The 25,574-nt window shown below is 57.1% G+C and overlaps 2 protein-coding genes across 2 annotated transcripts; both read left to right on the top strand.

The window, feature by feature from the left end:
- Positions 1–1,211: 1,211 nt before the first annotated feature.
- TBC1D25 (TBC1 domain family member 25) lies at positions 1,212–8,039 on the top strand. The gene is made up of 8 exons (XM_059733001.1): positions 1,212–1,295; positions 1,542–1,651; positions 1,902–2,056; positions 2,827–2,951; positions 3,085–3,273; positions 4,445–4,739; positions 6,139–6,624; positions 7,759–8,039. Exons 1-8 carry the CDS (start codon positions 1,221–1,223, stop codon positions 8,037–8,039), a joined length of 1,716 nt encoding a protein of 571 aa, XP_059588984.1. The 5' UTR covers positions 1,212–1,220.
- Positions 8,040–11,735: 3,696 nt separating this feature from the next.
- SLC38A5 (solute carrier family 38 member 5) lies at positions 11,736–19,310 on the top strand. The gene is given in 14 exon segments (XM_059733000.1): positions 11,736–11,779; positions 11,948–12,008; positions 12,667–12,784; positions 13,109–13,181; positions 13,246–13,340; positions 13,643–13,724; positions 14,537–14,614; positions 14,951–15,014; positions 15,731–15,810; positions 15,925–16,025; positions 16,159–16,285; positions 16,889–17,028; positions 17,700–17,806; positions 18,405–19,310. Coding segments are annotated over 14 exon segments (1,374 nt in total). The 3' UTR covers positions 18,609–19,310.
- Positions 19,311–25,574: the final 6,264 nt, after the last annotated feature.

Below are 25,574 nucleotides of genomic sequence, written 5' to 3'. Positions count from 1 at the left end.
GCCCCCTTGTCCCTGCTGATACCCCCTCACTCCTGACCAGCAGCACCCAGGCACTGCCTATTCCCTATGCTCCTGACCCAGTCCCCACAGCCCTGCTGGTGCTCCTCACTCCTGAACTGCAGCCCCCTTGTGGAGGGGCAGGTGCCTCCCCTGCCATGATGCAGCCCAAGCCCCACACCTGTCCACCCCCCACACACACCTGCCCTGCCCCCCCCAATGCATACACACACACACACCCATACACCCAGCCCCCTGCCCCACACCACACACACACCCAGACAGTTGCCAAACCATGGCCCTCCTGCCCCTGCCCAGCCAAGACCTACCTGCATGCAGCTGCTGGGCCTGCACATGCCCCTGTGCAGACACACATGCTGCCCCTATGTCCAATCTCTCCTTTCCCTCAGCCCTAAGCAGCTCCTTGCTAGTGCAAGCCAGAAAGTACCGAGAAAAACTGAACAGAGCAAAATCCCAAATATGTGCTGATAAAAAAAAAACAAACCCCACAACAATAAAAACCTCCCAGGCGAAGCTGTGAAGACCCGGATGGGCGGTAGCGCTACTTCCGCCGTCTCCCCTCCCTCCCCTACACACTCCCGGAGAGGGCTCCCACTGTGCGTCTACATTGCTAGCTCTTCCGGTTCTCTCGGAAGTGGTCCCCTTCCCTCCCATTCCCCCAGGGGCACTTTTTGCTGGGAAAAGCCCAGTCACTGGGAGGTGGAGTGGATAGAATTCGTCCCTTCAATACTTACCAACTCCCCTAACCCTGTCTAGGATGGGCGCCCCCACACCCGAAAGTCCTCCCACAGGCTTTTCCTCCTACTAGGACCACTACCAGTTCCATTTCAGTCTCCCCGGAGCCACGTCCGTTTCCCTTGCTATCCTTATGACCCACTTCTGGTTAACCCAGCAAGTGGATATCGCCTTGTTTCCTCCCCCCATTACCTGGAATCCCTGGACTACAGGCCCCTACCGTTATGTACTTCCGGCTTTTCACAACCCATACCGGAAACTATCCCTCCCTTTCTCTGAGTCCTAGCCGCCTCGACCCAGAGAAATCCCATTTCCCCTCCCTTTCCGTGACGCACTTCCGGCTTGCCCCGGATGTTGTGGCACGCACCGGCGCCGGCGGCTCTTGGCGGGGAGGCCAGAGCAGTGCAGCGGCTGGCGATGACGTCAGCTACCGGCAGGCGGGACCAGAAGTAGGGGGCGGGGCCGCGATGGCGACTCTGAGTGCGGGGGGGTCTCAGGGGGGCACCGAGGACGAACACGAGGTGGTGCGCGTGCGCGTCAAGGTGAGGGGGGAGGGATCAAGGCTTGGGGTGGGATTCAAGGTGCAGGGCTCAAGGTCAGGCCAAGGGGTAGGGGGTCCCTGGGCATCTGGGTTGTATGGGGAAGGAGAGAGCCTAGATACCTGGGTTCTTTGATGAGGGGAGGGGCCTGTGTTGGTTGAGGGCTGAGAGCCCAAACACCTGGGGGATGAGAGCAGGTGGGGCTGGGAGCCTGGATACCTGGGTTCCCAGCCCTGTATCCCCTCCCAGAAGTGTGAGGGGCTGCTGCCACCCGAGTATCGCTCCTTCGCCGTCGACCCCCAGATTACGTCGTTTGATGTCCTGCAGCACATCCTAGTTCGTGCCTTCGATCTTGGCGGGTGCGGTCCAGCTACCTGGCTTCTACAGGAGGGGAGTGGGGCTGGGGGGTGAGAGTAGTAGGGCGCTAGGAGCCCAGATACCTGGGTTCTTTGGGAGGGGAGTGGGGGCTGGGAGGGGTTACAGGAGGGGAGACTGGGTGCCCAAACACCTGGGTTGCTAGCGGGGGGGCTGAAGGGTGGGAACAGTAGGGGCTGGGAGCCTGGACACTTGTTTTGTATGTCTTGATGCTGTTCCTTCTCTCCCTGGCAGGAAAAAGAGCTTCAGTATCAGCTACATGGGCCGAGACCGACAGGGTCAGGACACCTGGTTCCCGCTGCTGTCAGACGGGGACCTGGGTGCGGCCTTTACTGGAGCCTCCTGTCCCCACCTGCAGCTCCGGGTTGACATCCGCACTGCCGAGGACAGTGAGTGCACTCCCTCTCTCCAACCTAAGCAGTGGGAGAACCCAGGCATCCAAACTTCTGACCCCCTTTGCTGGCCCCATTGTTCTGTCCAAACTGGAGGAGAGCCTAGGCAACTGGGCTTATCCCCCTAAATCCTGTTCTCTGCTCAGCTGTGAAAGAACCCAGGCATCTGGGTTTCCAATCCCCTGCCTTCCTCCCCCAACACACCCCACTTGCTTCTCAGAGCTGGGTGAAAACCCAGGTGTCTGGGCACCCAGCATTCCCCTCCCTTGCTGCCCAGGCTGGAGGAGAGAACCCAGGCATCCAGGCTCCTGACTTTCCAGGCCCCACCATCCATTCAGAGCTTGGGGGAGAACCTAGGTGTCCAGGCTCCCAGCCTCCCCTGTTCTTGCCTCCAGCTCCCAATTCCTACCCAGAAAACCCAGATGTCCAGGCTCCCAACCCCCAAGACCCTGCATTTCACTCAGAGCTGGAAGAAAACCCCGGAATGCAGAGAACCTAGAAGTCCAAGTACCCCATCCTTCTGCACTCGCGTTTCTTATTAGCCATAGAGAGAACACAGCTGGTTGGGCTCCTAAACCCCTTTGTCTCAGAGCTAGGAGGGAGCCTTAGCTTCCAACTAGGCTTCCAGCCTGCCGTCTTTTCCACTAGAGAACACAGGTGTTTAGGCTCTGAGCCCCTTTTGCTTTCAGCCTTCAGCCTCCCCTCCCCTCCCCTCCCCTCCCTGATAACCCAGGTTTCCAAGCTCACCAACCCCTCTCCTCCCACAGGCCCCCTGCTGGAGGACTGGGACATCATCAGCCCCAAGGATGTGGTGGGCTCAGAGCCATTGCCTGGGGAGCGCAGGTCACTGGCAGCTGCTGCCTTGCCTCTCACCCAAGCCATCCTCTCCCAGGTGGGTCAGGGATGGGGCTTGGTAGGGTTCCTCCCCCATGAGGTGGGGCCAGAGCTGCCAGCCCTGCCCTGGGGTGGGGGCTCTGTAGGTGTGGAAGGTGAGTAGAAAGAATCTAGAAGTCATGGTTTCCCAGGTGGGGCGCACACTGTGGCGGGTACAGCAGGCACTGAGCTGGACAGGGGGTGAGGAGACACCAGCCCCAGCACCGCCCCTGAACGAAGCTGAGTTCCATGCGTTGCTGAGCCCTGATGGGCGCCTGGCCCGGCCTGAGGACCTGCGGCTGCGCGTCTACCATGGTGGTGTTGAGCCCTCCCTGCGCAAGGTGCCTGGGCACGGGGGGCCTCCTGGTCTGGGGGTACATGCTGGGGCCCCCTGGGAGGTTCTGGAGGGGTACCAGTTTCTCTGAGGGGGGCAGGAGGCACCAAAGTCCCCTGGTCTTTGGGGGCGGAGGGATGCTGGAGCCTGTTGGGCTGGGGTGGGGCATGTTGGGTCTCTGGGAGGCTGCTGGAGGTGCCCCTCGGGGGTGGGGAATAGGAACTGGATTCCCCTGAGAGGGTAGAAGGGATGCTGGGGGGAAGGATGCCTGGGTCCCCTGGGCTATGGTGGGATGGGGGAGCAAGAGGGATGCCAGGGTCCCGTGGGCTGTGGGGGTGCACTGGGCTTGTGGGAGGGGGAGAGGCAGGAAGCCACAGGCCCTTGGGGGAGGGGAGCAGGAGGGATGCTGAGGTCTCCTGGGTAGGGGGGAGGGCAGGAAGCTGGGGTCCTTGGGTGGTGGTGGGGGAGGAATGGGACAGGAGGTGCCAGGTTGCCCTGAGGGGATGGGCTGGAGTCACCAGGTTCCCTTGGGCTGGGGGAAGGGACTGGAGGGATGCTGGGGGCAGTGCTAGGTTTGGTCAGGGGAAGGATGCTGGGGTCCCCTGAGCTGTGGAGGGGGCAAGAGGGATGCTCAGGGCTGCTTGGCTGGGCAGGGGGTGCTGGAGTCCCCTGGGTGGGGAGGTGGGAAACAGAGTGGCCGGAGAAGGTCAGGGAGGGCAGAAAGGGTAGCGGAATTTGGGAAAGGGCAAGGGGGTTTGGAGTGCATTGGTGTATTTGGAGGGGTGGGGGCTGGGGCTCTGGGCATGTCTGGAGACAGCTGGGGCAAGAAAGCTGAGGTTTCTGGGATAGGTCAGGACTGGATGGGAGGTATCAGGGCCCTCTGGAGACAGCAGGGGAAGAAACTGAGGACTGGGGGTATCAGGCCATTCTGGGGCATCCAGAGAGGGCTTGGGGAAGGGAGCAGAGGATTTTGGGATAGAGCTGTGGGTATTGGGGGGCTCTGGGGGGTAGGAGCTGAGGCTTGTGGGATGTGTCAGGATGCCTGGGAGGAGAGAGCAGAGGATTCTGGGATAGGGGTGTCTGGGGCCTTGGTGGGGGGGGGAGGGTGGAGCAGAGGCTTCTGGGTAGAATCTGGGGGCCTGGGACTGCTCCCTCAACTCCCTCACTCCCTGCCGTAGGTTGTGTGGCGCCACTTGCTGAACGTATACCCAGTCGGGCTGACAGCGCCACAGCGCCTGGCCTATGTGCGCCGCAAGGCCCGGGAGTACGAGGTGCTCAAGCAGGCAGCACCAGGTCGGGCACCAGGCCCTGAAGATGCCGCCTTTGTGCGTGCTGCTGTGGCCAAGGACGTGGCCCGCACCGACCGGGCTCAGCCATACTACGCTGGCCCTGATGACGGCCCCCGCCTCCGGGCTTTGGAGGACCTGCTGGTCACCTATGCTCTGGCCCATCCCCGTGTCTCCTACTGCCAAGGTATCCCAAGCTCTTGGGCTCTGCTAGTTGTTTTTGCCCTTTCTGGCACAGGGTTGTGACTGGGCTGAGACTGGTTGGGGTAGCTGCAGGGTATTAGGGGACTCCAGGGGCAGGAGCTGAGGTTTTTGGGACAGGTCAGAGGGAGCTGAGGGGTATTAGGAAATTCTAGAAAGGTGGCAGCTGATGTTGTGGGACAGGTCAGGAGTTGGATAGGGGTATTGGGGACCTCTGAGGACAGTTTTTCTATGACTGATTATGCTTATCATTTCTGTAGGTCTTTTCTAACCCCAGTTCTCTATGATTCATGGGTAGGCAAAATATAGCCTTCAGAGGAGCTCTGTCCAGCCCGCAGAGGGTCCCTCGGTCCCGCCTGGCCCAGGCCTTGTCCAACTCATGGCACATCCTGCCACATCCAGGCGTGTAGCAGGGCTGCAGCAGCTCTGGGACTGGACTCCACTCCCCAGCAGCAGCAGCTCCTCCCTGCTGCTGCTGCCGCCACCAGCCTCTGCCCCATGGACAGCAGCCAGGAACCATGTGAGCAGGGCCCAAGCCCCGAGCTGAGTGCACAGCCCCAGCCCCGGCCCACCCTCTGCCAGGGGCTGGGGTTCCTGCAGCACCTGCTCTGGACCCACCTGCCCACCCTGGCTATAATGAGTGGCTGCTGCTGCTGGGTGCAGGGAAAAAAACAGGACTTGGTAGCTGTCTCCCCCTCCTTGCTGCCTGGCGTTTTGCTGCTGCTGCACCGAGCCCACACCACAACTGCACCAGCCACAAGGTTCCATTTTTATCCCGTGCCCAGCAGCAGCTTCTACACAGCCTACGCTAGCAGGTCCAGCCCCTCCTTGGGACAGAAGGACAGCCCAGAAGTAGAACTGGTGGTGATGGGGACCCTGGCTGAGCTGACATTGCTTCAGCTGCCACCCACTCACGCTAGCTTCCTGCCTACCTGCCTGCAGCCCCATCCCACATAGCGAGGCTTGGTGAGTTGTTATGGTGGGGGGGTGCTGATCTGGCCCACAACAGCTCCCCAAAACTCCCTTTGTGGCTTATGGGCCCAAATAATTGCGCGCCTCTATGATAATAAGTTTATCTGGGATGGTTTGGACAGCGCTGATCCTGCTTGAGGCCAGGGGTTGGACTAGAGGTGACCTCTGGAAGTCCCTTCCAGCCCCACTTCTCTATGGCTGCGATTCTATGACTTCTATAGGTTTTTTCTAGTTTTACTTTTCTATGACTAACTTTGTGATGGTGGATGTGTCTGGGATGGTTTGGACAGGGCTGATCCTGGCTCAGGTAAGAGGTTGGATTAGAAGTGATCTCTGGAGGTACCTTCCAACCCAACTTCTCTGATCTGTGGAAGTTCCTTCTAGCTCTGCATCTCTCTGATTTCTGTGGTCAGGCATGAGCGACTTGGCGTCCCCACTTCTGGCCGTCCTGGATGATGAGGCTCAAGCCTATGTGTGCTTCTGCGGCCTCATGAAACGCCTGGAAGGGAACTTCCTCCCCGACGGCCGGGCCCTGGGCCTCAAGTTTGCCCACCTGCGGCTGCTTCTGCGCCGCCTGGACCCCCCTTTCCATGCCTACCTGGCTGCCCGTGGTGCTGATGACCTCTTCTTCTGCTACCGCTGGCTCTTGCTTGAGCTCAAGCGGGAATTTGCCTTTGAGGATGCCCTGCGGGTCCTCGAGGTGCTCTGGAGCTCCCTGCCCCCTGACCCCCCTGAGAAGGAGGTGGAGTTAGAGGGGCCCCCACTGGAGGGTGGCAGGGGGCTGGGAGTCCGGGGACGGCATATGATGCGGCCAGTGGGTGGGGGAGGGGAAGAGGAAGAGGAGGGGGAAGGGGTGGGAGGGGGAAGGGGGTTTGGAGGGTGCTATAGGCAGCCAGGAGGTGGGCAGGAGGGAGGTGGGGAGGTTAAAGGGCACCCGGGGGGGGTTGTTGGCCCCCTTTCCTGCTTTGGGGACCCTTATGCTCAGCCTACTGGACCAGTAGGGGGGGAAGGAGAGGATGAGGGGATCCAGGAGGACCCCATGGGGCTGGTGAGGGGGGAACAAGGGTGTGGGGGATCTCACATGCCAGGGGTGGTGGGGGTAGGGCTGCGGTATTACAGTGTGAGGCAGGGGAGTGATGAGGAGGTGGTGTCCATGCCCAGGTCAGTGTCAGCCCCCTCACTGGGCCAGCTGGACCTGCTGGACCCCTCCCCAGAGTTCCAGGGGGTTGCAACGGCCCCCTTACCAGCTTCAGGGTCCCCTATGTTGAGCCTGTCGGAGCTCCTGGCCTCCTTCCCTGCCTCTGGTACTCCTAAGCTTACTAGGCCCAACCCCCCAGCCCCCTCCTCACCCTCTGGGCAGCTCCTAGGCAGGGTGGCAGGTCCCTTCTCTGCCTCAGGGACCCCTGTTTTGAGCCTGCTGGACTCCCCATCCCCCTTCCCTACCTTAGGGACCCCTACACTTTCCCAGTCCAATCCCTTGGCCTCCTCCCAGGCCTCTGGGGAGCCCCAGGGTGGGTCATCAACCCCCTTCCCTGCCTTGGGGACCCCTATGCTGAGTCTGTTGGATCCTGTGGCCCCATTCCCTACCTCAGGGACCCCTACGCTGACCAGGCTGAACCTCCCAGCCCTCTCCCCAACTATCAAGGAGCCCTGGGACAGGTCCCCAGCCCTGGTGGCACCTCCAGCCTCCTCCCGACCCCTGAAAGAGCCATGGGAGGAGTCCTTAGCCCCTTCCCCTCCCCCTATCATCCCCCCCCTGCCTCCCACCCAGGGGGGTTCCCCAGCCCTAGTGACCCCTCTCCCCTGCCTGTTGACCCCCCTGGACCCTTCCCAGCACCCCAAGGAGATATGCGGGAGGTCCCTATCCCGCTCTCCTCCCCCTACTGCCCCTCCCCACTCCTTAGTGTCCTTCCCACCCACCAGAGAGTTCCAGGAGGGATCCACAGTCTCCCCGTTGGTTGCAGTAACCCCTTCCTCCCTGCCAAACACTATGGCTGCCACTCGCCCTCCGCTCTGCCCTGCCCCTCCCCCAGCCCTGGCCCCACCTCTGCCCCCGCCACAGGAGTTGGGCCGAGGCAACCCTTTCCTGCTCTTTGTGTGTGTCGCCATGTTACTGGAGCAGCGCGAGTGCCTCCTGCGACGTGACCTGGACTACGATGATGTGGCCGTCCACTTTGACCGCCTGGTGCGGCGCCACAGTCTGACCCGTGTACTGCCCCGTGCCCGTGCCCTGTTTGCCGACTACCTGCGCTCTGAAGTCTGGGACTCTGAGGAGGTCGATGAGGCAGCTGCTGAATCCCCCCAACCCTCCTGACCAGGGGCTGGATCCTAGCACCGGTTCCCCTTGCCAGATCTCAGAACCAGAGATTGCTGGATTTCCTTGCTGAATTCTAGCACTGGATCCTGCCATCAGATACCACCTGATCCCTTTGCTAGATCCTAGCACCATGTCCCAGCCACTGGATTCTATTGGATCCCCTTGCCAGGTCCCTTTACTCAATTTTTTTTTTTTTTAATTTGATTCCAGTTTTCTAATCTCCTTGCTGGATCCTGCCATCGTGTCCACTTGCCAAATATTGTCCCTGGATCCTAAATCCAGGTTCCATCACTATTCCATTGTCAGTTCACAGTCCCAGAAAGTGGTTTGCCAGGTCCTTATGCTGGATCCTGGCACTGGATCTACTTACTGGATCCCTCCATGCAGATCTTCCCATCTAGTTTCCTTTGCCTAATCCTGTTGCCTGGGCCTAGCACCAGATCCAACCACTGGATCCCTGTGCCTGATCCCATTGCATCATCTCAGATACCAGTACTGGGTCCTGCTGCTGGACCCCCTGGCTGAGGGCTCATCACCAGATCCAATCACTGAGTGCCACTGCTGGGTCCTCTTGCTGGATCCAATTGCTGGGGTCCTAGTGCCAGATTTTGCCACTGGATCCCTTTTCTGCATCCTGGTACTAAATCCTATTGAATCCTATTGTCATAGCGTCCCATCATGGGATCCCAGGGAGGCCCAGTGATTGGCCCATGGACCAACTGAGATCCACCCATCTTCTTCAGCCTTGGATTCTGCCCACATATAGAGACAGGATCTTCTCTCTGCCTCAAATTCCCCCTCCTCTGGATTGAGCGATCTTGGTAGTTTCTCCATAGACCAGCTGGGATCTATCTGTTTTGGCCTTGAATCCTGTTGTCCTAGGTGGGGTCTGTTTTCTGCCTTGGTTTTCTGCCTGGACTGAGTGATCTGGGCAGATCCTCCAGGTGATCTTGGCAGGTTCTCCATGGATGTACTGGGATCTGTTCATCTATTTGGCCTTGGATTCCATCCCCACACCAGATCTTCCCCTTTCCTGCCATTGAGGGTTCCTGCCTCTTGGAGGGTTCTCTGTGGACCAGCTGGGATCCACCCAACTGTTCAGCCTATGATCAGCTCCTTTGGTTTTGTCTTGGATCCCTTCCTCTCCCATGGAATCTCTACCTGCCTTCTTCCCTTTCCTTCCCACCATGGGTGGTAAGATCTCAGCAGGATCCACCCATCTGATTAGCCTGAGATTCTGCCCCACCACTGGATCTCTCTGTGCATTGATTTCCCTGCTGCCTCTATAGGATCTTTTACTGCCTTGATTCCCTCCTGCCCTGGATGGAGTGATCTTGGCAAGATCCACCCATGGAGCTGATGGGATCCACCCTGCTTACCCTGAGGTTTTTAGATCTACCTATGGACCAAATGGGATCTGCTCTGTTTGGCTTTAGCTCTCTCTACCCCTACAGGATTTACATATGCCTTGCTCCCCACTCCTGTGGGTCAAGTGATCTAGGGAATATCCAACTTTGCCCTGGCTGGAATCCACCAAACTGTTTGGCCTTGGATTCTTCCCCCACCCCCAGCAAAGAAGGGCTCTCCCCTTGCTTTGCCCTTTACCCTGTTGATCAAGAGATCTGGCAGATTTTCCACAGACTGATTGGAATCTACTGTTCTATTTCACCTTAGTTCCTCTGAGGGTCTCTTTCTCACCCCTCCCCATCAAGCAGTCTCTATGGACTAATTGAGGTTTGCTCTCCACCAGGCCCCAACTTGATCCTTAGTAGATCCTTTGCTGGATTGAATGACATCTGTTCTGCAAAACAGATTGATTTTACCAATGGGATTGACTCACTCACCCCCCCACCCCCCCCAGTCCTGAGGATCTACTTGGTGAATCCTATATGGACCAGTAGAGTGCTTGCCTTTACCTGGCAGGATCTGTTCAGTTTCAGGCCTGAGCAGCCTTAATTACATCCCTTCTAAATAAAGATCTGTGGGATGGACTCCACCCTCCCTGGGATCTAATCACAGGTTGTCTCTGGGATCCTCAAGATCTCCCCTAACTGCAGCCCCTCCCCCAACAGATCTGGGACCAACCCACCAGGGTCTTGCCATCAACTGGTGCCTTGACTTCTAGCAGACTCATGTGAAATGGGAACTAGTCCACCGTCAGAGCCAGCACTGGGGAAAGAACCCAGCATTTGGGTTCCCCCACAGTGTGGGGGAGCTGACAGCCTGGACACCTGGGTTCTCTGGGGAGAGGGGGTGTTGTGAGGTAAGAGCAGGTGGGGCTGGGAGCCTGGACACCTGGGTTTGGGGGGGGGGGGAGTTGGAGCATTTGGTGTTCAGAGCTTGTGCTTAGACAGGAGACAACCTGAGCATCCTCCCCCCAGCCCCAGAGCTGAGCATGGAACCCAGGTGTCTGGGTTCCAGCCCTGCCACCTTTCACCCTCAGCCTCCTCCCCATCCCCTCCCAGAGAACCAGGTGTCTGGGCTCCACTGAGGGCTACTGGTTTGGATTGGCAGTGCCTGGCCACTTCGGTGGGGAGGTCAGGGTCTTGTACATAATGTCTTGTATGCTGGTGTCTGGGGAACCCAGGCAAATAGGCGTGGTTGTGATGGAAACAGAATAAAGCAAAGAGGAGAAATCAAATGTGTCTGAGTATGGTGATGTTGCTGGAGGGATGGGGTGTGAACCTAGGCATCCTGGCTCCCAGCTGCCTCTTCCCTCCCAGAGAACCCAGGCTTCACTGGGGTGAACCCCTGGTCACAGTGTCTTTACCCTACCCCAATTAACCCCAATAGCCAAGGCTGAGAGGTTAAGGGTTATTGGAGGGTATTAGGGGTTATGAGGGGGTATTGAGGATTATTTGAAGTATTAGGGGGTATTAAGAGTGTTGGGGGGACTCAGGGTATTGGGGGTATCAGGACACTAGGGTATGTCAGGTTTCTCCCCCCACAGAGAACTCAGCTGTATGGGTGCCACCCCTCCCCCCCACCTTCATACCACTTGTTTCCCGCCATGTGTGTAGGTGGCTCCCTGGCTCTGCCCCCTTCCCCACCCTGTAGAGTCTGGTGAGTATGGCTAGAGTGGGGGGGGGGGGGGGGGCAGGGAACCCAGGTGTCTGGGGACCAGGACTTGCCCCCCTCCCCCCACAGAGTACAGGGTTCCAGCTGTTTCCCCCCCTCTCCCCATCTAAATAACCCAGGTGGTAGGGTTCTAGCCCATACCCCCCACCAAGAACCTGGGGTCCAGGTGCTGCCCACCTCCCCAAAAGGCCCTGATTTCCAGGTCCTAGCCCCACTTCCCCCTCCCATAGAACCCAGGCATGGGGGGGAGGGCATGGCATGGCAGGGGTTAAAATTCATGTACCCCAAAGGGCACATGGTCCCAGTGGCCCCCACTCCATGCCTGAGTGCTGGGGTAAGGGGAGGAGGTGGGGTCCCCAGATGCCCAGGTTCCCTTTTCTCTCACTCCCTAGCCCTGTTCCCCTCCCAAAGAACCCCAGGGTCTGGGCTCCCAGTCCCCCTGTTCTCACCACCAGCTCCGCACCCCTCCCAGAGAACCTAGGCCTCCGAGTGCCCACCCCCACCTCCTTTGTCTCTCTTCCCAGAAGTGACAATGAACCTGGCAGGTGAGGAGTGCTCAGGGAACCCAGGCATCTGGGACAGGCTCCTGCTATGTCTGGGGTTGAGCTGAGGACCATGAAGCCCAGTGGGGTCAACCCCTACGATGGCCTGGAGCACGGGTGAGGCCCAGGCATCCCAGCTCCCCCTTCTCTCTCTCTCCCCAGTTTTCCTGCCGCCCCCAAGTCCAGATGCCCAGAGAATCCCGTTGTCCAGACCCCCTAGTCCCCCATCCATTGCCCCCCCCCCCCCGAGATTCCAGGCATCTGGTTGACCCCATGACCCTGCAGGGAGGAGTGTGTCGGGTTCCTGCCCCCTGGTGTTGCCCCCAAGATGAACCCCTTCTCTGAGGTAAGTGGGGACCCAGGTGTCTGGGACTCATTCCTGCCCCAACCCTGCAGGGGCTTCAAGCCCCTCCTCTGCTTTGACCTCCCCCCTCAGCCCAGCCTTTGCTCTCTGACCTTTACCTCTGCTGCTTGGTTTGCCTGGGTGGCCCCCTCCCCACCACCACCGTTTCCATATAACCTTTGACCTCTGGGGAGGTGACTCATTGACCTCTGCCCTTTGACCTCCATGGATGAAGGGTGCCCTAATCCCAATGCCATGGTTTCTGTTTAACCTTCATTCTCTGGGGCAATTGATCATTTGCTCCCATTCACCCCTGACCTCCGCCCTTTGACCAGGGTGTAGGGGGCGGCCTCTTAGCCCCCTGCCTGTGCTTCCCCTTAAACCGTGGAGGGTGATCCCTGCCCCTGTCCACCCCTTGACCTCTGGCCTTTGACCTAGGGGGTGGCTTCTCAACCCCATTGCTAGACTTCCCCTTGAACTTTTGACCAGTGGGGGAGGGAGACCCCTACCTTTTCCCTCTGACTTTTGACCTGAGTGAGCAGTGCCATCTTCTCCCCACTTCTCTGATTTCCATTTGACCTTTGATCTGTGGGCCCTGGTTTCCCTCCTCCCCTTTGACCTCTGCTCTCTGCCATTTCACCTCTGACTCTGGCCCACCCAGGCAGAAGGGAAGGCCTCATTCCAGGCATTTGTCTTCAACCTGAGCAATGCCATCATGGGTAGCAGCATCCTAGGCACGACCTATGCCATGAGCAACACTGGGCTGGTCCTCTTCACATGAGCTGGGGGTGGGGTCAGGGCACTGCTCCTGGGGAATCTCTCAGCCTTGGGGGTCAGGACACAGCTGGGGGGAAGCTTGCAGCCTTGGGGGCAAAACCAGGGCACTGTTGCGGAGGTCCAGGCAAGCTCACAACACCAGGGGTCACTTCCCCAAGAAACACAAACAAAGCCTTAGGCAGAGGTTAGAGTCCACTGATATTCCGGCATGCCTTGCTGCTGGCTGGGGGGGAAGGGGCTAAGAGCCTGGATGCCTGGGTTCTTCAGGAGGGGGTGGGGCTGAAGTTGGGAGCCTGGACACCTGGGTCCCAAAGCTCTCCCCAACAGGGTGCTGCTGGTCTCCATTGCTGTCTTCTTGTCCTACTCCGTCCACTTGCTGCTGACCTGCGCTGGGATCATGAGGGAAGCAGGGGAGACAGATTCTGACCTTTGACCCCCTAACCCCTGAACCCTAACCTTCCCCAGGTATCTGGGCCTATGAGCAGCTGGGGCTCTGTGCCTTTGGCCCTGGGGGCAAGGTGCTAGCTGCAGTTATTGTCTCTGTGCACAACCTTGGAGGTAAGGGACCCGGCAGCTGGGAGACCTCCCACCCACCCCAGCCCAGCTTTTGCATCCAGATCCTTCAGTGCCTCTCACCTAGCCTTCACCCAGAGAACCCAGGCATCCTGGCTCCCAGACCCCCAGCTCTCACCACTCCCCTCCCAGAGAACCCAGGCATCCAGGACCTCCTCCCCTCACCCAAACCCTACCCAGGGAACCCATGTGTCTGGGTCCCTCTCCCTTCACCAAGCCCCTTCCAGAGAACCCAGGTATCTGGGCTGGGAAGTAACCCAGGCATCTTTTCCCCCACTCATCCCCAACCATGTCAAGCTACCTGTACACCATCAAGTACAAGCTGCCCCTTGTCATCCAGACCTTCCTGGACCTGAGTGAGGACACAGGGTGAGTGAGAACCCAGGCATCTGGGTTCCCAGTCCTCCCTGCTCTCACCCCCGAACCCCTTCCTTGCCTGCTACACTCACCTGCCCCCCACCCCTCCAACTGGTGGCATCCCAGCCATTTCCTCGCCCGAGCTGAACACATTATACCTAGTCCTTTATACCCAGCCATTCCCCACACCCCAGAGCTGGGTAAATCCCAGCCTGCTATACCCAGCCATTCCCCCCACCCCTGCTTCCCCCTGGAGCTAGCTATACCTTGGCCTGTTATACTCAGCTGTTCTCCCCTAGAGCTGGCTGCATCTTTTCCTTTACACTTGGACATTCCCCAGCTGCTCCCCCACAAGACCTGGCTGCAACTCAGCCTGTTCTACTCAGCCATTCCACCCCAGAGCTGGCTGCATAGTGGCCTGCTATATCCAGCTGGTCCATCCTGGAACTAGATACATCCTGGCCTGTGACAGCCATTCCCTAGCTGCTCCCCATCCAAGACCTGGTTGCATCCCAGCCAGTTGTACTCAGCTGTTTCTCCCACCCACAATCTACCCCAGAGCTAGGCGCAATCCAGCCTGTTACAGCTGTTCTGCCAAGAGCTGAGTGTATCATGGTCTGTTATATCCAGCTGTTCCATCCCAGAGTTGGGTGCATCATGGCCTGTTCTTCTGAGCCATTCCCCCCTGAGCTGGCTGCATCCTGCCTTGTTATACCCTGCCCCCACCCTTCCCTGCAGAGCTAGGTGCATCCCAGCTCCTGGGCACCCTGTAGACCAGGGATTGGGGAGGGCTGGGCAGTGTCTGGCTGATGCTGCCCCCACAGGGCCTGGTACCTGGATGGGAATGTGCTCATCGTGGGTATCATCACCAGCATTGTCTTGCCCCTTGTGCTCATGAGGCACCCGGGTGAGTATGGCCTGGACAGCTGGGTTCCCCATGGGGGGGAGTGTGTGTGGGGGGCCCAGACCCCTGGGTTCCCTTTGTGTGTGTTTGGGGGATGGGGGTCTCAGACAGCTGGGTTTCTTTTGTGTGTGTGTGTGTGTGTGTGTGTGTGTATGTGTGTTGTGTATATATGTGTGTTTGTAGCCTGGGATCCTTATGTGCATGGGGCGGGGGAGATGGACATCTGGGTTTCCTCTGTGTGTAAGTGGGAGGTGGGGTGGGGGCAGATACCTGGGTTCTTTCATGGGGATGTGAGGCCTGGACACCTGGGACTTTTCTCATTCTCATCCTTCCCCCCCGGCTACCTGGGCTGCACCTCTGGCCTCTCTCTCACTTGCATGGTTTTCTTTCTCTGCTTGGTGAGTCCTGCCCCTGCTCCCCCTCAATTACTGGGTGGGGGGGCAATTATAGCCCCTCCCTGCAAACCCCCACCACCACCACAAAAGGCTGGAAGATGCCCACCTCTGGGGGGGGACACTTGGGGCTGTAATTGCCTTGTCCCCACAGGTGATCTACAAGAAGTTTTAGAATGACTGTCTCCTCAATGGGCCCCTGGTGCCCCCCAGCCTGGCCTGCACACCCCAGTACCTCACACTGCGCTCTGAGGTCAGCTGAATGCCTGTGTTCCCTGTGGGGAGGGGAGATGGGTGGGTGAGAGCAGGTGGGGCTGGGAGCCCGGATGCCTGGGTTCTCTGGGGCAGGTGGGGAAGCAGCAGGTGAGAGTAGGGGGGCCTAGGATCCCAGACACCTAGGTTCTTTGTTGGCTCTGGGGTGGGGGAATTGGAGAAGGAGGCCCAGACTCCTGGGTTCTGTGGTAGGGGAGTGGGGAGAGTGGGGCAGGAATCCTGGATACCTTGATTCTCTGAGAGGGGAGGGGGTGCTGGGGAATGAGAGCTAAGAGCCTGGACAGCTGGGCTCCTTGCCAGCTTGGGGAGCTGGGGGAGTTATAATGGGGGGTGGGGGGGGAGAATGCCTGAGTCCTCTCCCAGTTCTAGGACTGGTGAGGTCAAGCCAGAGGTGTGTGGGGGTGGGGATGGCCAGCTGGGTTCTCCCTTTACCCCTTTGCTCCCCGCAGACAGCCTACACCACCACCATCCTTGCCTTCGTCTTTGTCTGCCACCCTGAGGTCCTGCCCATCTACACTGAGCTGCACAGGTCAGCACAGGGAGGCCTGAACACCTGGGTTCTCTAGAAGGAGGGTGGGGACTGGGTTGGACCATGGGGTCTAGGAGCCCAGATGCCTGAGTTCTGATACTGTCATCCCCCCAGGCCGTCACAGCAGGGGATGCAGCGGGTGGCCAATATCTCCATCCTGGCCATGCTCATTATGTGCTCGCTCATGGCCACCTTTGACTACCTCACCTTTTATGGTACCCCCTCATCAGGTTTCCAGGGCACACACAAACATACACCCCCTCCCACAACATGGGCAGGCCAGAGGAGGGAGGGAAGCAGAAAGGACCCAGGTGTCCAGGTAATGTGTGTGTCCATGTGTCTGTGCAGGGGCAGTGGAGCCATAGCTGCTGCAGAACTACCAGCATGTGGAGCCTGGGGACTGGCTGGTGTTGAGCGTGCGCCTAATCGTGCTGCTGGCTGTCATCCTCACACTGCCAGTTGTGCTCTTCATGGTGTGTCCTTAGAACTGGGCACATCCCAGCCCATTCTACCCAGCTGTGCCCCACCAAAACTGGCTGCATCCCAGCTTGTTCTACCCAGAGATTTCCCCCAGAGCTGGCTGCAAACTGGCCTGTTACACCCAGTGTTAACCCTCCCCAGATCTGACTGCATATTGGTCTGTTATACTTGGCTGTTCCCCCTCCAGTCCACCCCAGAGTTGGCTGCATCTCAGCCCATTATACCCCGCTGTCCCTCCACCCAGAGCTGGGCATAACCCAGACATTTCCCACCTCAATCCACCCCTGAGCTGGGTACATCCCAGCTTGTACTACCCAGCCATTTCCCCCCGGAGCTGACTGCATTCTGTCCCTTTATACCTAGCTGTTACCCCCCCCCCATTCCACCCCCAGAGATGGATGCATCTTGGTCTGTTATGCCCAGCCATTCCCTCCCCACAATCCACCCCAGAGCTGGCTGCATCCCAGCCTGTTTAATCCAGACATTTCTAACTCCAGAGTTGGCCACATCTTGGTCTGTTATACCTACCTGTTCCCCACAAGAGCTGGCTGCCTCACTGATCCACCTCCCCCCCCCCCCCCTTGCCCCCACAAATCAGTCTGGCTGTGCTGCAGCTGCTGTTCCCACAGTGGGGTTTCAGCTGGGGGCGCCATGTGGCCATGGCTGTGGCCCTGCTGGCAGCTGTCAACCTGCTTGTCATCTTCGTTCCCAACATCCATGACATTTTTGGCATCATTGGTAGGTTGTGGGGGTGCATTATACTCTGACATTCCACCCCAGAACTGGGTGCATTTCAGCCCCCACAGTGGGGTGTTATTCTCTTCTGTCCCACCACAGAACTGGCCACGTTCTGGCCGGATATACTTAGCTATATCACAACATGTTGTGTCCCACCCCATTATATTCAGCCATTTGATGGCTCCATCCCAGATCTGGTTGCATTTCAGCTCTGCCTGGGCAGTGTTATAACCAACCACCCCTACCCAAGACATAGGTGCATCTGAGCCCTTTCTAGGCAGTGGTATACTCAGCAATTCACCAACCATCCTACCCCAGAGCTGGCTGCATCCTGGCTTCTTGGCCCTTTCCTGACTGTTCCACCCCAGAACTGGGCACATCTGAGCCCTTCCTGGTTGGTATTATACTCAGACATTCTCGGGCTACCACACCCTAGTTGGCATGGCAGCTGACTGCATCTCAGCCTGTTATACTCAGCTGTTCCCCAGCTGCTCCGCCCCAGAGCTGGTCACATCTTAGTCTGTTATACATTGCCTCCCACCCCACCCTGCCTCAGAGCTGACTGCATCTCATCCCTCCCTGGCCCTTCTTATACTTGGCTGTCATCCTCCCACTAGCCCCAGCCCAAAGCTGGGAACATCTCACCCCCACCTCTTCCTGTGTCCCCCCAGGGGTGACATTGCCCCCCCCCAGCCTCATCTTCATCCTGCCCAGTATCTTCTACATCTGCCTTGTGCCCCCAGAGAAGGTGCCACTGTGCTCCCAGGCCAAGATCCAGGTGAGGGGAGGGGCATGAGGATGCATGGGTCTTGCACAAGGATGCATAGGGGGTTGCACAAGGCTTCACAGGGCTGCATGAAGTTTGCACAAGGATGCAGGGAGGATGTGTGGGGCTTGCACAAGAGTGCACAGAGTTTGCATGAGGATACAGAGAGAATACATGGGACTGCCATGAGGGTTCACGGAGGGGTTGCAAGGATTCATGGGGATGCATGAGGACTGGATGAAGATTCATAAGGGTTCCTGGGTGGGTGCATGGGGGTGAGACAAGGAGGCAGAGAGGGTGCATGGGGCTTGCAGAAAGATTCACAGGAGTTGCACAAGGCATCATAAGGATGCATGAGGGAGGCAGGAGTTGTGTTTGGATACAGAAGGGTGCATAGGAATTGCATGAGAATTCATGAGGAGGTGGGGGTACAGGGACATGTGCAAGGATTGCATGAGGATGCACAAGGGAGACAGGGGGTGGTGCTGGGATGCCAAGAGAATGCACAAGGATGCATGGAGGTAGGGGGTTGCATGAGGAAGCTGGGAGGATGCATGGGGTTGCACAAAAATGCAGAAGGATCTCATTCTTCCCCCCAACCCCTCAACAGGCTGCTGCCTTTGCCATGCTGGGCATTGCCTTTATGCTTTCCTCTCTCAGCTTTATTGCCCTGGACTGGGCCCAGGGTGGCAGCGGTGCCCTGGGGGGGCACTGCCTCCCCCCCAGTTGTCATGGACGCAACCCCATCACCATGGAGACACCTACCCCCACTGCTGCTGCCACACCTGGTCCCTATGGCAACAGGCATCGCTAACAGTTTCCATGACACAAAAGACCTCCCCATCGGGTTTCTGTAGCAGCTGTAGCAATGGGCATCCTCAGTGGTTTCCGTGGTAACAGACACACATCTGTTCTTTGGCAAAGGACATCCTACTGGTTTCCAGCCACCCCTTAAGTGATTTCCAGCGCAACAGGCACCAGTTTCTAGGGCACCACCTCCCAGGGGTTCCCAAGGCAAAAGTGTCCCCCCTTCCACTGGCAGTTTCCAAGGCAGTTCTTGGGGGTGTTCTGGGGGTCATCCTTTGCTCCTCACAAACTTAAGACCTGTTGTTTGCCATGGGAATAGCTTCTGCAGCAATGATGCTGGGATGAGGATGGGGCCTGTGCTGTTACTGTAATGACTGTAACTAGGGCAGAAAATCCCACTTCCAGCTCCTGGGGTCACAGTGGAGAACTGGCCTGGGGAGGAAGGAGGTGGGGTCAGGGCCAGGCCCCTCCCCACCCAAAGGTCCCTGGTGGAGGTTGTGTGGGGAGGAAAGAGGGGACCAATTAATTGATAGCACTTGATTAAGAGCCAGCTGGAAGCCTGTGTCCCCTCCAAGCCTGGGATAGGATGCCTTGTTTCCACACCCTGTTAGAATCTCAATAAAGGCAAAATGGAGACTCCAGAGCTGGGTTTTTTCTGGGGGGGAGGAGGGGCCGGGAGTGTTGGGGGGAAACATACTGCCCCTTCCCCACCTTTTGCCTCGGTCTTCCCAGAGCCTGTGTCAATGCCCCTCAACCCCAACCCAAAGCTTTTCATCATAGTCCCATCATGCCTTTTAACCCTGACCTGCAGCCCCACCCCCCCCATCACCCTGTGGAGCCTTATTTGTGACCCATGACCCCTGCCATAACCCCACAGTACCCCTCACTCCCGGCCTGCAGGCCCTCCCCCATGTGGCCCGGGGGGGGGCAGGGGGAGGTAAGTGACAGTCATAGTTTCACAGTTGTTAGGGGCTGGAAGGGACCTTATAGATCACCAGGTCCAGGTCCAGGTCCAGGTCCCCCCCCCCCCAACACACACACACACACACACACACACACACACACACACACACACACACACTTTTGGGCAGGAAAGACAGCTGGGATCAGATGACCCCAGCAAGATGGACATCAAGATGCTTTTTGAAGATCACCAGGGTGGGTGACTGTACCAGCTCTGGGGCGAACCTGTTCCAAATCCTTGACACTCGACTTATAAATATGTTTTTTCTTATATCCAATCTGAAGCGATCCTCAGTCAGCTTGTGCCCACTGTTTCTTGTCCTCCCCTGGGGGACCTGGTGCATAGAGACTCCCTCAGGCCCTGACATATGGTTCTGATATACTTACAGGCTGTCACAAGTCCCCTCTGAGTCTCCCCTTCTCCAGGCTGAACAGTCCTAAGTCTTTCAGCCTCTCCTCATATGACCTGCTCTCTAGGCCTCTGATCATGCACGTGGCCCTTTTTGGACTCTCGAGCTTCTCCACATCCTTCCTGAAGTGTGGCACCCAGAACTGGATGCAGTACTGCAGCTGCGGTCTCACCAAGGCCAAGGAGAGTAGGAGGATGACATCCTTAGCTCTGCTTGAGATGCCTCAGTAGATGCATGCCAGTTTTTGATTAGCTCTGCCAGCTACAGCATCACATTGGTGACTTATGTTAATTTTGTTGTCTATCATGACACCCAGGTCTCGTTCAGTTGTGGTGATGGCAAGCATAGTACAGCCGGGCCTGTAAGTGTGGTGTAGATTATTTCTCCCCAGATGGAGCACTTTGCATTTCTTCACATTAAACATCATCAGGTTGAAGTCCACCCACCTCGCGAGCCTGTCCAGGTCAGCCTGTATTGCCAGCCTGTCCTGGAGCATGACCACGCTTTCCCATGGTTTGGTGTTGTCAGCAAACTTTGCCAGTTTGCTGTTAATACCTGAATCCAAACCGTTGATGAACATATTGAAAAGCACTGGTTCAAGTACTGAAGCCTGAGGGACACCACAGGTCACCTTCCGTCACGATGACAGTTTCATCAGTCAATACTCTCTGGGTCCTACCATAGAGCCAGCCACCAGACCGTAAAGTAGTCAAAGCCATGTTTTCCCAATTTTACCATGAGGACATCATGGGAGACCAGGTCGAAGGCCTTTTTGAAGTCTAAGTATATGACATCACCTTCATTTCCCCTATCCAAGTGGCAAGTTACCTGTTTGTAAAAGGAAATGAGGTTGGTTTGGCATGACTTGCCTGTAATGAAGCCATGTTGGCTATCTTTCAGAATACTGCCTTCTGTTAGCCTATCACTAATGGATTCTTTGATAATTTTCTCTAGGATTTTACCAGGGATCAGGGTCAAACTGATTGTTCTGTAATTCTCTAGGTCTTCCTTTCTCTCATAGATTCATAGAATGTAGGCTGGAGGGGACCTCAGAAGATCACTGGGTCCAGCTCATGCACCAAGCAGGAAAATCAACTGGGGCAAGTGACCCCAGCAAGGTGACCATCCAGTCTCCTCTCCGAGATTTCCAGGGTAGGCAATTGCACCACCTCTGGAGGGAGCTTATTTCACAGTCTGGACACTCTAGCTGCAAAGAAGTTTTTCCTAATCTTGAGCCTGAAACGGTCTTCCAGGATTTTGTGACCATTACTCCTGGTTTTCCCCAAGGATGCCCTGGTGAACAGTTGTTCACTGAGCCCTTGATGTATGCTCCTGATGTAGCCGTAAGCTTCTACCAGGTCCCCTCTCAGCCTTCTCTTCTTCAGGCTGAAGAGTTCCAGGTTCCTCAGCCTTACCTTGTACAGCTTGCCGTGCAAGTCTCTGATTATCCGGGTGGCCCTTCTCTGGAATCTCTCAAGCTTTTCCATGTCCTTGTTGAAGTGTGGCACCCAGAACTGGATGCAGTAACTCCATCTGCAGTCTCACCTATGCTGAGTAGAGTAGAAGAACCACTTCCTTGGTTTTGCTGGAGATGCATCGATTGATGCACACCAGAGTATTATTTGTCCTGCTGGCTACAGCATTGCACTGTCCACTCATGCTCATACTGTGGTCAGTTATTACCCCCAGGTCTCTTTCATTCGTAATGCTGGTCAGATTGGCTTTGCTAAGCCTGTAGGTGTGCAGGGGATTGTTTGTCCCTACATGGAGCATTTCTTGATGTTAAACCTCATCTGGTTCTGATACACCCAACTTGCCAGCCTGTCTAGGTCTGCCTGTATCTGCATCTTATCTTCAAGCATGATCACGTTTACCCATAACTTGGTGTCATCCACAAACTTGGCCAGAGAGCTCTTCACCCCCACATCAAAATCATTGATGAAGATGTTAAAAATCACTGGATCAAGCAGGAACCCCTGAGGGACCCCACTGGCCATTTTTTGCCAAGACACGCATCCATTCAGTAGAACTGTCTGGGTGCATCCACACATGCAAGCATGTGTGCTTGCAGCAGCTCAAATAGAAGTGGTGCAAATTTGAGCTGGGGCTTTTTGCCTCGGCACACGTGCTTGGACATGCACTTTGTTGTGGAGCAAATTGTGTCACTTGGGGCAAAATAACCCTGCCTGGCTCCTCCCGGCTCTGCAGCCAGGGGGAGCTAGAGCCCAGGGCCAGCATCTGTGCTGGTCCCAGCAGTATACAAAGCTGTCCTGTCCTGGCCCCATGCATACAAAAAGCTGCCCTGACAAGCAGCTCAGGGCTACTTGCTCTCAGGAGCTTGTGGGGCCCGGCCACTTGGTACCTGGGGACACTACACGTTGTGCCAGCTGGACTGCTACAGCAGCATCCCAAATCCATTTTTAAAAATACCACCAAATCCATGTTTTTCCACAGTTAAAACAAAAGACCACTCTATACACACACACACACACACACACACACACACACACACGTATATCTAGAGAGAGAGAGAGAGAGAGAGAGAGAGAGAGAGAGAGAGAGAGAGAGAGCCATCAGTTGAGCAATGCTTTATTGGTATATTTACAATGTTAAAGCAATGTGGAAGCCTACCCATGTCTCTTTCATCATGATAAAATAAATTCTAAATATCTATATGTGTTGATGTATACTTTTGGTTTTCTTCGCACATGATGGGTGTATGATGGGGAGATGTGATGTTTGCAGGAAGGGGGTGAGAAGGGGTGTGGGGGAAGGTGGATGTGTGTATGTGGAGGGATGTGGGTTGGTGTGTGGGTAGGTGTGGGGCGATTGCTGGGGGGACTGCGGGTGTGGGGGACCTTGTGGGGGGGCTGCTCAGGAGGGGTGGGTCCCCCAGCCCCCACAGGGTACAGCCCCCCCCACAGCACATGGAATGTCCCCCACCATAGGGCCCCAGCCTCTATCCCTCACAGGGCCCCAGCACCCCTGCCCAGGCTCCCAGGCACCCTGGAGGGCCACAGTCCCCCCTGCCCAGAGTCCCAGCTCCCTCTGGAGGGCCCCAGCCCCCCCTGCCCAGGGTCCCAGGCACTCTGGAGGGCCACAGCCCCCCACCCAGGGTCTCAGGTACCCTGGAGGGCCCCAGGCCCCCCGCCCAGTGCCCATAACTTACCTGCAGCAGCAGCAGTGGGAGTAGACCACTCTGAGCCATGGTGGCAGAACACAGTGCAGCACACAGGGACTGCGTTCCAGACCCAGCCAGGTCCTGCTGTCCCTGGGGACCATCTGCTGCCTGGCTGGGCCAGCTCCTTGGTGTCAGGAGCCAGCACGGCACCTGGGGACCACGTGCCAGGCTCAGCTGGGTCCTGGGGCCTCTCTGCTACGCAGCTGGGCCAGACTATAGTGGCAGGACCCAGCAGGGTACGCAGGGACTGTGTGCTGTGCCTGCTGGGTCCTGCTAGCCCCGGGACTGCTCCTGCTGCCCAGCCGAGCTGACCAGATGGCAGAAGTAGCCCCAGGGCCAGCAAGACTTGTCTGAGCATGGCACGCAGTCCCCATGCACTATGCCGGGTCCTGCCACCAAGGGCCCAGCCCGGCCAGGCGGCAGAGAGGCCCCAGGGCCAGCAGGACCCAGCTGGGCACAGCCCACGGTCCCTGCACACCATGCTGGGTCCTGCCTCTGCTCCACTGTGCCTGCAGGGGGTTGGGGGTGGCATACGGCAGGACCTGGGCCAGCCTTGTGTGGCTCCCTAGTCTGGCTTCGCACCAGAGTGGGTCACATGGCTCTAGGAGGCACAGATCCTATGCGTGTCTCCCGGAGCCCTGCAACCCTCTCCAGTGCAAAGCTGGATTAGCGAGCTGCCCAGGGCTGGGCTGGGTCCGTACCCCCCACAGTCCTGGGGACATCCCCCCTGCTACTCCCCAACCCCCCTCCCCCCCATCCCCCTGCCACACCTCACCCACCCACATCCATGAACTCCCCTTCTTCCCCCCCACACAAACTTACCTTGGACAGTGCCAGGAGCTGGAGGCAGCAGGAGAACAAAAGAGATGCTCTGGCTGACACCAGAGCATCTCTTTTGGAGAACTGACTCCCTGGCACGGTCTGGGACCGTGCCTTGCTCTGCTCTTCTGCAGAGTGGTTTTTTTAGACCCCTGGATATGGGGTCTAATTTCTCCCTTTTTTTTAACCTTTTTTTGTTCCTGCAAGTGCCTTTTGCCCCGCCTCAAAGGGGTTTGAGACAGGGCAAGAGGCACGTGTGCACTCATCTGGATGCACCCTCTGGGTCCTACCCCGTAGCCAGCTTCCTACCCACCTAGCTGTCTCACAGTTAAGCCCACAATTTTCTCATGAGAACATCATGGGATACCAGATCAAAACCTTTTTGGAAGTCAAGGTATACAGCGTCAACCTCCTCTCTCTTACAGATTAATCGATTCATAGATTGTAGAGTCCGAAGGGACCAAAAAGGATCATCGTGTCTGACCCCCTGCCCCTGGTAGGAAAGAGGACCGAGGTCAGATGATCCCAGCCAGGTGTCCATCCAGCTTCTTCTTGAAGACCTCCAAGTTAAGTGATAGTACCACCTCTCTTGGAAGCCCATTCCAGATTCAGGCCACCCTTACTGTAAAAAATTTCTTCCTAATGTCTAACCTGAATCTACTCTCCACTAGTTTGCACCCATTATTCCTAGTTACTCCCTGGGGCACTCTGATAAATAGCACATCTCCAATTCCCTGTTGTCCTCCCTTGATAAACTTATAGGTGGCTACAAGGCCTCCTCTCAGCCATCTCTTGTGAAGGCTGAAGAGATCCAGATCCCTCAACCTCCCCTCACAGGGTCTTTCACGGAGGCCGCTAATCATGCGAGTGGCCCTCCTCTGAACCTTCTCCAGATTCTCCATGTCCCTCTTGAAGTGCGATGCCCAGAACTGGACACAGTACTCCAACTGTGGCCTGACCAATGCCATATAGGGTGGAGAGCAACACCTCCCTCTGTCTGTTGGTCACGCATCTTCTAATGCACGACAAGGTGCGATTGACCTTGTTGATGGCTTTGTTACACTTCCAGCTCATGTTCATCTTGGTCAGCTATGACTCCAAGATCTCTCTGAGTTGCTGAGGAGGTCATCCCCCAACCTATAGGTGTGCTGGGGATTCCTCCTCCCTAAGTGGAGTACCTTGCATTTATCTTTGTTGAATTGCATCCTATTTCGTTCTGTCCATTGGTTCAACCTGCCCATTGGTCCATCCTTATCCAGGTGACAAGTTAGCTGATCATAGATTCATGGATGTTAGGGTCAGAAGGGACCTCAATAGATCATCGAGTCCGACCCCCTGCATAAGCAGGAAAGAGTGCTGGGTCTAGATGACCCCAGCTAGATACTCATCCAACCTCCTCTTGAAAACCCCCAGGGTAGGGGAGAGCACTACCTCCCTTGGGAGCCCGTTCCAGACCTTGGCCACTCGAACTGTGAAGAAGTTCTTCCTAATGTCCAATCTAAATCTGCTCTCTGCTAGCTTGTGGCCATTGTTTCTTGTAACCCCCAGGGGCGCCTTGGTGAATAAATACTCACCAATTCCCTTCTGTGCCCCCGTGATG

The sequence above is a fragment of the Alligator mississippiensis genome, chromosome 8 (assembly GCF_030867095.1).
Source record: "Alligator mississippiensis isolate rAllMis1 chromosome 8, rAllMis1, whole genome shotgun sequence".
Lineage (NCBI taxonomy): Eukaryota > Metazoa > Chordata > Crocodylia > Alligatoridae > Alligator > Alligator mississippiensis.
This window is presented reverse-complemented; position numbering and strand designations above follow the sequence as displayed.

What these genes read in the sequence shown, in the direction of transcription:
- TBC1D25 (XM_059733001.1), top strand. Translation starts at nt 1,221, where the DNA reads ATGGCGACTCTGAGTGCGGGGGGGTCTCAGGGGGGCACCGAGGACGAA. An exon ending in TGGTGCGCGTGCGCGTCAAG is followed by an intron (nt 1,296 to 1,541) that starts GTGAGGGGGGAG and finishes ATCCCCTCCCAG; the next exon opens with AAGTGTGAGGGGCTGCTGCC. An exon ending in CCGTGTCTCCTACTGCCAAG is followed by an intron (nt 4,740 to 6,138) that starts GTATCCCAAGCT and finishes TTCTGTGGTCAG; the next exon opens with GCATGAGCGACTTGGCGTCC.